At 66.1% G+C, this 9,873-nt stretch overlaps 1 protein-coding gene across 1 annotated transcript in view; it reads right to left on the bottom strand.

Annotated features, from left to right (window-relative positions):
- KCNH4 (potassium voltage-gated channel subfamily H member 4) overlaps positions 1-8,248 on the bottom strand; it is a 9,896-nt gene extending 1,648 nt beyond the window's left edge. Inside the window, exons 1-11 of the mRNA XM_085310434.1 lie at positions 8,215-8,248; positions 6,568-6,801; positions 6,311-6,442; positions 5,885-6,012; positions 4,699-4,942; positions 4,294-4,451; positions 2,126-2,333; positions 1,757-1,951; positions 1,413-1,612; positions 744-993; positions 394-616 (exon numbers count right to left, since the gene is read on the bottom strand). Of these exons, the coding sequence (XP_085166560.1) occupies positions 394-616; positions 744-993; positions 1,413-1,612; positions 1,757-1,951; positions 2,126-2,333; positions 4,294-4,451; positions 4,699-4,942; positions 5,885-6,012; positions 6,311-6,442; positions 6,568-6,801; positions 8,215-8,248 (2,006 nt within the window). The remainder of the gene's footprint in view (positions 1-393; positions 617-743; positions 994-1,412; positions 1,613-1,756; positions 1,952-2,125; positions 2,334-4,293; positions 4,452-4,698; positions 4,943-5,884; positions 6,013-6,310; positions 6,443-6,567; positions 6,802-8,214) is intronic.
- Positions 8,249-9,873: the final 1,625 nt, after the last annotated feature.

Genomic DNA, 9,873 nt, shown 5'->3' with positions numbered 1-9,873 from the left:
CCTCCAAAGGGGCCGGCAGCCCCCGGGGGAGCCCCGGCCCCCCCAGCCCCCCGCGCCAGCACGCGCGCCACGGCGGAGCGGGTGAGCGATGTGGAGGAGCCGTTTGGCAGCGGGACATCGCTGTCCGGGGCGGCCCGGCTCGGGGCACGAGCGCGCAGCGTACCTGCCACCCTTGCACCTTCCCTCCATGGCACGTGGGGAGGGGAAGGAGGCCTGCGAGCAGGCACAGGGCACCGGCATGCCGAGCCCTGCGCCAGCCCTTAGACGGGGTCTCACAGTCTCCGCTCCCGGCAGGGCTGCAGGTCGCAGCCGGCTCCGGCYCCCCACGTCCTAGCGGCTCTGCATGACAGTGTTCCTCCCCGGGGAAGSGCAGGGCAGGCAGGGGCAGGACACACACCCACCTCCATCTCGCTGCCCTCCCGCAGGTTGAAGGTGAGGTCCTGGTGGATGTCGGCTGTGAACTTGCTGGCATACTCGGGGTAGAGCTGCAGCACCTCGCAGAGCCCCCGCAGCCCCAGATACTGCAGGTCGCAGTAGGTCAGTGCCTTCACATCCGCGTTGGTCTTGATCACTTGGTCCTTGCTCGACAGGTCAGCTCCGATCAAATCCCCCTTACCTGCAGGAGGGGATTGGTAGCAGCCTGGTGGTGCCAGGGCATCCTGGAGTTTTATTTCCAATTTCGGTAACACTGCCACCACCGAGCCCTTGCGCGCACTGAGGTGGCGAACACCCGCTCCCCTCACCCAGGATGGCCAGCACCACGTTGTCCCGCAGCACCTCCAGGGAGCCGGAGCAGACAAAGTAGTTGGCCTGCAGCGCGTCACCCTGGCGCAGCAGGTATTCGCCCGGGGTGCAGAACGAGGTCTTGATGTGCAGTGAGAGGGAGCGCAGGCAGCCCCGGCTGGCCGTCTCGAAGACGGGCAGCTGTAGGATGTCCTTGTTCAGGTGCATGGCCACATCTGCCCGCAGCTCGTCGGGGAAGTTGTGCAGCAGCTGGGGAGAGGAGGTGGCGGGCTGGTGGCATGAGGCAAAGGGAGAGCAGGCTCCCCTGCGAGACCCACCAGTGACAGGGCATCGTGCAGTGCAGCAGGCTGGGTGCCCTTGCCGAAGCCCACAGCAAGCCCAGGACACCTTGGCCTGCTTCAATGGGTCCCTCTGCTCCGTGTGCGCGTCCCTGCTCCCATGCATGTCCCTGCTCCCCATGCTGGCAGGAACCGTGYCCAAGTGTCAGCTCACAACTCTGGTCCTCCCAGCAGCAGCGTGCGTGTGCACACACCTTTGCACACTGGTGTGCTCGCACAGGCTCACACTTGCACCYGCAGAGCTGGCCCAGCCGGCTCCCTCACCCCACGCTCTGGGTGCAGGCCGGGTGGCAGGAGTGGGGCAGGCCCAGTGCCACCAGCAGCTCCTACCTCGTTTGCATCRATGCCATTGTTCACCGACCAGGTGGTCTGGAAATACTCCAGCATCCGCTGCTTGAGCTGCTGCGGGAGGCGGTGGACACGGATGAAGTCCTTGAGGTCCTTCATGCGGGTGTGGTAGAGCGAGCGGCGCGAGTACATGCGCTGGATGATGGCCGTGACGTTGCCGAAGACCACGGCGTGCATCAGCGCTGAGGGCCAGGAGGGCAGCGTCAGGTGGCAGCAGGGCCCCACGCYGCAGCCCTGTGGGGGGCTTCCCCTCGCCCTACTGGGCACTGATCCCCACGGGCCCCCCAGGTCAACCACCGTAGTGGCTGGCCCGCTCCCTGCCTCACCCCCGATGAGCATGGTGCAGATGGAGAAGATCTTCTCGGCGTCGGTGTTGGCGCAGACGTTGCCGAAGCCCACGCTGGTCAGGCTGCTGAGGGTGAAGTAGAGGGAGGCGATGTAGGCGCTGCGGATGGAGGGGCCCCCCACCGAGTTGTTGATGTAGGGAGCCTCCAGCCTCTTGCCCAGCTCGTGCAGCCAGCCTGCCAAGCAGAGGCCGGGTCAGCACTGGCCGGGGGGTCCCGGGCGGCCGGGGGGCTGCAGCCCCAAACGGCTGCTCCCTCCTGTTGGCAGCACGTGGGGGTAGCAGTGGCCCCGRGGGGCCTGGGCGGGCGGGCCCTCCTTGCACCCCGCTCCGCGCAGCCGGCCCCGCTCACCGATGTCCCACGTCAGGGGGTCGTTGCTCTCCATCTCCTTGCGGCCGATGACGTACCAGATGCATGCCATCCAGTGGGCCAGCAGCGCGAACACGGACATGAGCAGCGTGAGCACCATGGCGCTGTACTGCGAGTAGCGGTCCAGCTTCTGCAGCAGCCGCAGCAGCCGCAGCAGCCGCACCGTCTTCAGCAGGTGCACCAGCGAGGTCTGCGGAGCGGGGCAGGCGGGTGAGCCCGCGGGGCGCAGCCAGGGCCGGGCAGGCACCCGCCGCCCCCAGGCAGGCACCCGCCACCGCGGGGCCCCGACCGGCCGCAGCTGCTGGGGGGCTGTGGGCGACGGGCCAGGAAGAGCTTCCTCCTGGAGCAGCCATCAGCGGCARCTGCGGGCAGCATGGTCAGGGCCCCGATTTACCCCAGGAGCCGGGAAGGGAGGTGACCGGCAGACGGAGGAGCGGTGGATTTGTTAGCGGAGGCTGGGTGCGGTGAAGCCATGTGGCAGCCAAGCTGATCTAATCTACTTTGCAAAGGGAAATCCCAGCAAGAGCCTGTGTCTCGCCTGCGAAGATCATGGATGCAGCGAGCTAGAGATGCCCTGGCTTAGGCTGATTGCTTTGGACGCGCAGTGATGCCAAGCTGGTGTCATCAGCCCCTGGGCTCTCTGTGCTGCCCAAAGCAGCTGTTTCCWTCCTGCTTTCCCTTCCCAGCTCTGCATTGGGCAGCGTGGGGAGCCCATGGCCATGGGGCATAGCGAAGGAGGCCAGGCGTTAGCTGCTGCTGAAGCCAGGCACCCACCAAAGCCGGCCAGGATGGAGCAGCTCCCGGAGGGGGCTTCCCACTGCCACTGCCCCCGTCCTGGCAGCTGCCATGCTGCAAGCTCAGTCCCTCAGCAGCCTTTTTCATGGGATTCCTGCTTGTGCCCTCGCATTGCAGCCTCCCCATGCAGGGTGCTGCTCCCCATGCGCCTCCAGCTCCCGCTGCCCTGGCAGAGACAGCAAGAGGCTCCCCACAGCYGCGGCCCTGGGGAACAGCAACGATCCCCTGCAGCTGTGGCCCTGGGAATGGCCCYGACACCGGGGAGCTTGTTTTCCTGGCCTGCAGCATCAGCCAGGGCATGAGCGGAGCTGGTTTGGCTCAAGGGGCAGGTCCAGACCCCAMGTACCTTCGCCTTCCCTGCTCTGCTGCTGTGCCTCCAATAAGCATAATTACAGCCTCTGTGCTCGCCTCACTCCTTCCCTCCCTTCTCCAATTAGCAAAGGATGGTGATGGGGCTGCAACACACTCGTGGCAGCACATCCTTTCCCTACTGCTCAGCCGGGGCCCCGTGAGGGCTGGTGGAGGCTCGGGCTGGGAGCTGGCTCTGCCAGCTGCATGGGCATGTGTGTGCCTGCATGCATGCGTCTGTGCACATACGTGTGTGTGCCTGCATGCATGCATGCATGAGTGTGCCTGTGGAGGGGTTTCAGGATCTGCAGTTCTGGAAGTGGGAGGCTGAATCTGCACTCCAGCTGCACATACATGCCTCTCCCAAATCCAGCTCTGATTCTGAGGATGGCTCAAACACCGTGGTGGGAAGCTGGGACGTGACGCAGGATCTGCCCTGCAACAGATGCCCGGGTGAGAGGACCGTCCTGGGGGCTCCCTCCCACRGGGCTGCTCTGCTCCTCCCCACAGTACCGGAGCAGGACACCCACTGCGTTGCCGTTCCCAGTGTGTCCAGGCAGCTCCTTCCCCGCTGCGCATGCACCAGCACACGGCAGCAGCTCCCGGGCGCATGGGGCATCCCCTGTTCTTGGGCTTCACCCTGCTTCCAGAGCCATCAATGGGCAAGTGCCCAACACAGGTCCTGCCATGACGTGTGGGCACGAAGGYATTTGCACCCGTACGTGGATGAGCCCCTCTCAGACCATCCATCCCCATGGCCCCCGCAGAGCACAGGCGCATGGCGCGCRGGGCGGGCGCTGCCTGCACGCTGGAGCGGCGCTTCGGCCGGTGCTGTCATTTGTGGCTGCCTCTGGTTAAATTAGGCTGCGTGGGAGGCTTCCCGCTATAGCTGCCATCTCCGCTTCCCCTCGCTCCCRAGGCGGCTCGCAGACAGGCGCGCACGAACCGGTGTCTCCGAAGGAGCCGTTCCCGGCCCCGCGGCGGGCCGCGGCGCGGGCGGCACTCACCACGGTCACGTTGAACACGTACAGCAGGTCGAAGGGCAGCGCGGCGATGAGGTCCACGAAGAACCACGTGGCCACGTAGTGGATGCAGATGGAGCGGGGGTCGTACACCACCTGGCCCGACTGGCTCACGTACGTGGTGCGGAAATTCAGGACGATATCTGCCCGGAGAGAGCACGCGGCCGGCGCTCAGCGCCCCTCGCCTCCGCGGCCGGCCGAGCTGGAGCTGGGGGTCCCGTGCTCGGTGCCGGTTCCCGGTCCTGCTCCCATGGGTGCTCCGAGCCACGGAGCAATGCCAGCTCCCTGCTCCTCCCCCCTCCAGGCCTGTCCCGCGGCCGCATCCCGCCCCTGCCCAGGCGGGGGGGTCTCGCCCCACCCCGGCACTCCTGGGCCCCCCCACAGACCTACCCARGATGAAGAGCATCTCCACGGCGATGTCGCTGACGATGGTGCTGCGGGCGGCCGAGGGGCTCTCCTCCGTGCCGGTGAAGCAGACATTGTAGGGGACGGTGACAGCCACGTAGAAGGTGGCCAGCAGGATCAGCCAGTCCCAGAGGGCCTTGAAGACACTGTAGTGGAGCAGGATGAAGCGGGACTTCTGCACCGAGGCCACTTTGTACTCGGGGATGGATGGCTTGTTCTCAAACACGTTCTGGAGGAAACAGCAGGGATAGCACCAGTGAGCGGGGACTGTCCCCGCACGACAGGGGACRGAGGCCCATGCAGACTGCTGGCCTGTGGGTTTATCTGGTGCCTCCCCAGATACCAGGGTGACAGACTCGCTTTTCCAATGGGCACATACAATGTGGGCTGTGCTAAGGTCACCTGCAGAGGCAGGCGCAGAATACCTTATTATGGCAAATAAATTAATGTTATGCTAATGCACTTAATGGTGATCCACTGGCTGCTGCCCAGGCTGCTCCAATGTGCAAAGTCTCGTGCTGTGGGCAGCCCCGGCAGCCGCGCTGCACAGCTCTGCTGGGAGCAGCTAATGCGCCGCCTGGGCCCTTCCCTCAGCCCAGCACGCAACGGCCCCCGCGACTCAAAGCCGGCGCGCTGAGACCTTTTGATGCCCAGTTGCCAGGTCTGGGCTGAGCCCAGGCTCCTTCAGCCGGTCTCAGACCTCTTCCCCAGCCCAGCGTTTGCAGGCGGTGCCCGTCGCTGCCCGGGCTCCCCCCGCCGCGGGACCCTGCGCTGGGGCACCGCAGCCCCACGAGCAAGCTGGCGCAGGGATGACGCCTGTCGCTGTTCCCGCTGGAAACGCTGCTGCCGACACGCTGTGGCGCCGGAGCCTGGTAACCGCGCTCCCTCGAGCACGTGGCCGGTTTGAGTTCGAGCAGTCAGGCTTTCTTGATAGGTAAAGTGCAACAAGAAAAACAGGCCTAGAAGAGCTGCCAAGAGGTTGATACTGCCCATGGGAAACTCCGTGCGCGCCGTGCCGCTCTCCCGTTGCCAGCGAGCTGTAGCTGCACTGAGGACTGCGGTGCAGCTGCCTTCGATCAAGGGTGTTTCGCAGGAGGGCAGGAGCTGGCCAGCACCCAGACCCCCTACCCGGGAGGCTCGAGCAAAGCCGGGGACTCCCTCAGGTCCTTACGCGGTTGATTTTCATCTCGCCACGGTCCCTCCGGGCAAACTGGCTGCTGAGSCGGTGCAGCACGGTCCGGCCCTGCCGCCGCGCTGCCCGCAGGTGCGCGCTCCTGGCCTTCCTGCTCCGGTGCTTCTCTGGAGTGGGCGAGAAAGGCTCGGTGAGCRGAGCGCTGCCCGGCCGCCGGCGGGACCCTGCACACGTGGGGYGGCTCGGCCGAGCTCCGCGGGCCCCCACGGCGGCTGCGCCCTTGCTCCCGTCCCCTTCCCTGGCACAGCAGCTCCTGGAGCTGCCATGGTGGGACACTGCCCAGCACCAGGAGCACCAGCTGGGCACCCGAATGCCCGGCAGGATCCGGCTGGGAACCGGGATCCCCTTTGCCAAGTGCCCACCATGCACACCAAATCCCAGCCCCATCCCACAGTCACAGCTCACCCTCCTTCTTGTCGCCCGGGTGGCTCTTGCCCCGGCTCTCTGTGATGTCCTTGAAGGAGAAGAGGAAGAGCACCACCTCCCCCTTCTCGTTCTTGATGGGCATGATGTCCAGCAGGCACCAGAAAGCTGCTCCTGCACGGAGGAGAGGAGCGGTGAGGGCAGGACAGACCCTCTGCTGCTCACCCCGAGCCGGGGACGGGCAGCGCCCCGGGGTCCCCACGCCGCGGCCTGCATGGCCCGGCCCCAGTGCCACTCACCCCCCTTCTTGTAGAAGCAGACCTCGGACTGGTACTCCTGCTTGCCGTCCAGCACCTTCTCGATGCGCTGCAGGACGGGCTCGCTGGTCTCTGCCCCGCAGAGGAAGCGGCAGCTGCAGTTCTTCTGCATGACCTCGGTGCGGGCGAAGCCGGTGAGGTCGCAGAAGCCGTCAGAGCAGTAGACGATGGGGAATCCGCGGCGAACCTGCGCGTTGGCCAGGATGAAATTGCTGTCTGAAAGGAGAGAGAGAGAGACGGCTGCCGTGGCAGGCAAGGGGCTGCCGGGGGGGGGGGGGTGATCGGCTGCTGCGCCCCATGGCAGGGCCTGGCCCTCCCAGCACCACCGCGGGACCACGCGGGAAGGGGATCAGGTATTCATCCCACTGCCGCCTGCTCCCGTGCACAGACCCCRCTCTCCTCCACAGCAGCAAAGTGCACAGGCACCTGGCTCCCTGCACCGCCACCGGCCTTGTCCCGCTCCTCCCGGCACCACCGAGCCCGCCGAGGGCCGGCAGAGCCAGGCAGAGATGTGCACCATCGTGTGAGCCAGGGCCATCTCCAGCCCAGCCTGGGGGCCTGGGAACAGCTCCCGGGACAGCCCCTCCACTCCAGCACCTGGAAGCCCCAGCCCCGCTGCGCTGGAAGGGGAGGCAGCCCGGGAGCACAGATACAGCTCCTGGCTCCCATCGTCGCAGAGACGCGATCACTGGCGATGCGATTCACGCCTCCCCCTTGCCATCTGCTGCTGCCACCTCCCCGCTGGGGCTCCAGCAGCTTAGCAAGAGCAGCAGCAAACCCAGCCGGGAGCTGCTGGCAGGGACGCAGCCGGACTGCAGTGCTGGGGCTCCTGCCCGGGCACGGCACCGTGGCACCCAAGGGCTCCCCTGGCAATGCTGCTGCTGCAGCAGCGAGGTGGCTCCAGGTGGATGAAAGCCCTTGCCAGCCCCTGGGCTCCTACCCAGCCCCGAAGTGGCTGCTTTGGCTTTGCAACCCAGCCGGGCAGAGTGAGGCCAGCAGCAGCACCTTGCACAGGCACTGCACCAGCAGGGACAGATGGCCCCATGCAAAAATGTTGCCAAGAAGCCGGCGTGTGCAGCCAGCTGGGCTCGTGGGGTCCGTGTTCCCCTCCAGCAAGGGCTCCTCCGCCCCACGGGCCAGGTGCYGGCGGTGGAAATCGTGCTGGCTCCCCTGTTTTGCAGCAAAGGAGAAGGAGGCCAGCAGCAGATTACAGCACCGGGGAGAGGCCCCGAAGAGGTGCCAGGACAGCAGCAGGCTGGGCAAGGGCGGAAGGATGGCAGAAAGGATGCCAGTCGCATGCAGCTCCGGGGGGGSCTGCGCCGGGGCCACCACAGCACAGCTCAACCCAGGATTAGCTCAGAGAAGCAAAAATAGCTTGAGGCTGTGACTAAGGCCAGATTTTGGCTCTGGGGAGCCAGGATTACTCTGTTGTCCAGGGTGTGTTATTAGAAAGGAAAATGAATAAATAAATAAATAAAGGACTTGCACTTAGGAGCAGCTCTGCCACGAGAAGGGGGCTRTGGCCCTGCTGGAGGCTTGGCAGCCCCCTGCCCCAGCAACCAGCCTGCTTGGGCAAGCGACCTGCAGCCAAGCGGCAGCAGCTGCGCGGGAGAGCCAGGGTTAACGCACAGGGCGTATCACTGCAGCTAAAGCCCCTCTCCATGGCGGATAAAGCCGATAAGAGATGCATCAAACCTGCAAAGCCAGACACTATTTAAAAGTGCCTGGAAGGCGGGTTTGAGCAATTGAAGGCGGGATGCTGTCAGCCACCTTCCTTCCGGGTGTCCCCAGGGCAGGAGTGCTCCCCCGYAGACCTGTCGCATCTGAAAGCCCCGATCCAGCTCTCCAGGGCGCCAGGGCCAGCAAAGGGACACTGTTCCTGCTGCCCAGCAGCGCAGAGCTGAGGGGAGCTCCTGGCACCTCTGGGAGCTGCTTGTCTCTGAGCTGGGGCTGGCTGAGGAGTCTTGTTGCCTTGTTGTGCATGGCAAATCTCTAGGGTAACGCCTCAAAGACAGCTTCTATGGATAAACGCCATCCTGTGTCAGCAGGGTGAGGCTGGGAGGCCCCTGCTCCAGGTGATCTTGGGGAGGCCTCAGGTCAAAGCYGAACACTGCCCATCACTGAGCGGTTTCTGGCAGCTGACACGTGGCATCGCTGCATAATCCCTTCTCCAATGTGTGAGGGCCTTAATCCATCCTGGTCCTGGCACATGGACACAGGGAGGAGCCCAGTTCCCAGGGATACGCTAACACCTCCAGCTGTGGGAAGTGGCTGCAAAGTGGTCGGCAAGGACCGCAGCCCTGCTCCCAGCCCCAGCCAAAATGCACTGCTCTCAGTATTCACCTTTTCCAGGGACATAACTCCAAGCAAATGAGATGCTTTTCTGCCAGGGCCCGAGAGGTGGGCAGGGCCCTGCACAGCACCTGAGCACCYGGAGGTGAAGCCCTTGGGGACCCAGGGCAAAAGTGCCCACGGAGAGCTGGCCTGTGCAAGCAGGAGCGTTTCCCCAGCGCGGAGCTCCCGGGAAGCCCGGTGCCRTGGCCTGCCGCACCCCTCCGTGTGCTGCGGATGCGGCAGGCACATGCTGCTCCTCAGCTGCCCCCGAGGCTCCTGGGCTCGGCCTCAGCAGCAGCTCACGGCAGCGCTGGCGGTGGAGCTGAGCCCTTCCCCCCTCCCAGCGCGTCGGGGGGCTGCAGCCTCCAGGGCCGCCGGGCCTGAGACCCGGGCGGGGGCTGCGGCCCCCGGCGCAGCCTCTGTCGTCCGGGAACTGTCCGTGGTGCTGAGCGGCCCCGATGGCCCCGAGAGCGGGGGCCAGGAGTGGGGTCTGCACTGGGTCCCGGGCCACCGAGCTCCCTGGGCCGCTCGGGGGTCCCGAGAGTGCCGATCTCCCCTGGGGGAAGGGAGGCCCCGGGGGACAGGGCGCCCTCTTCATGGGGGTCCCCAGGGTGCCGAGCCCATCTGAGGGACACAGGGGTCCCCAGGTCACCGAGTCCGGCCGGGATGCATAGCGTGGCCCCGGGGTGCCGGGGGGGGGTTCAGGGTCACCAACCCCCCCCCCGGGCTGCATGGAGGGTCCCCGGGCTGCCGAGACCACCTAGGGCTCACGGGGGTCCCCCGGTCACCAAGCCTGGCCAGGATGCACAGCGGGGCCCCGGGGTGCCGAACTCGGCCAGGTGTAACGAGGGTCCCCGAATTACTGAGCCTGGCCAGGGCGCCCGGGGGGGCTCGGGGTAGCGGGGACGGGGCGGAGAGGCTGGAGGACCGCGTCCTGTCTCGCCCCGGGGGCGC

The sequence above is a fragment of the Rhea americana genome, unplaced genomic scaffold, assembly GCF_003343005.1.
Source record: "Rhea americana isolate MKP2758 unplaced genomic scaffold, rheAme1 scaffold_319, whole genome shotgun sequence".
Classification (NCBI taxonomy): Eukaryota; Metazoa; Chordata; class Aves; order Rheiformes; family Rheidae; genus Rhea; species Rhea americana.
The sequence above is the reverse complement of the archived record's forward strand: the minus strand, read 5'-3'. Positions and strand labels throughout refer to the sequence as shown.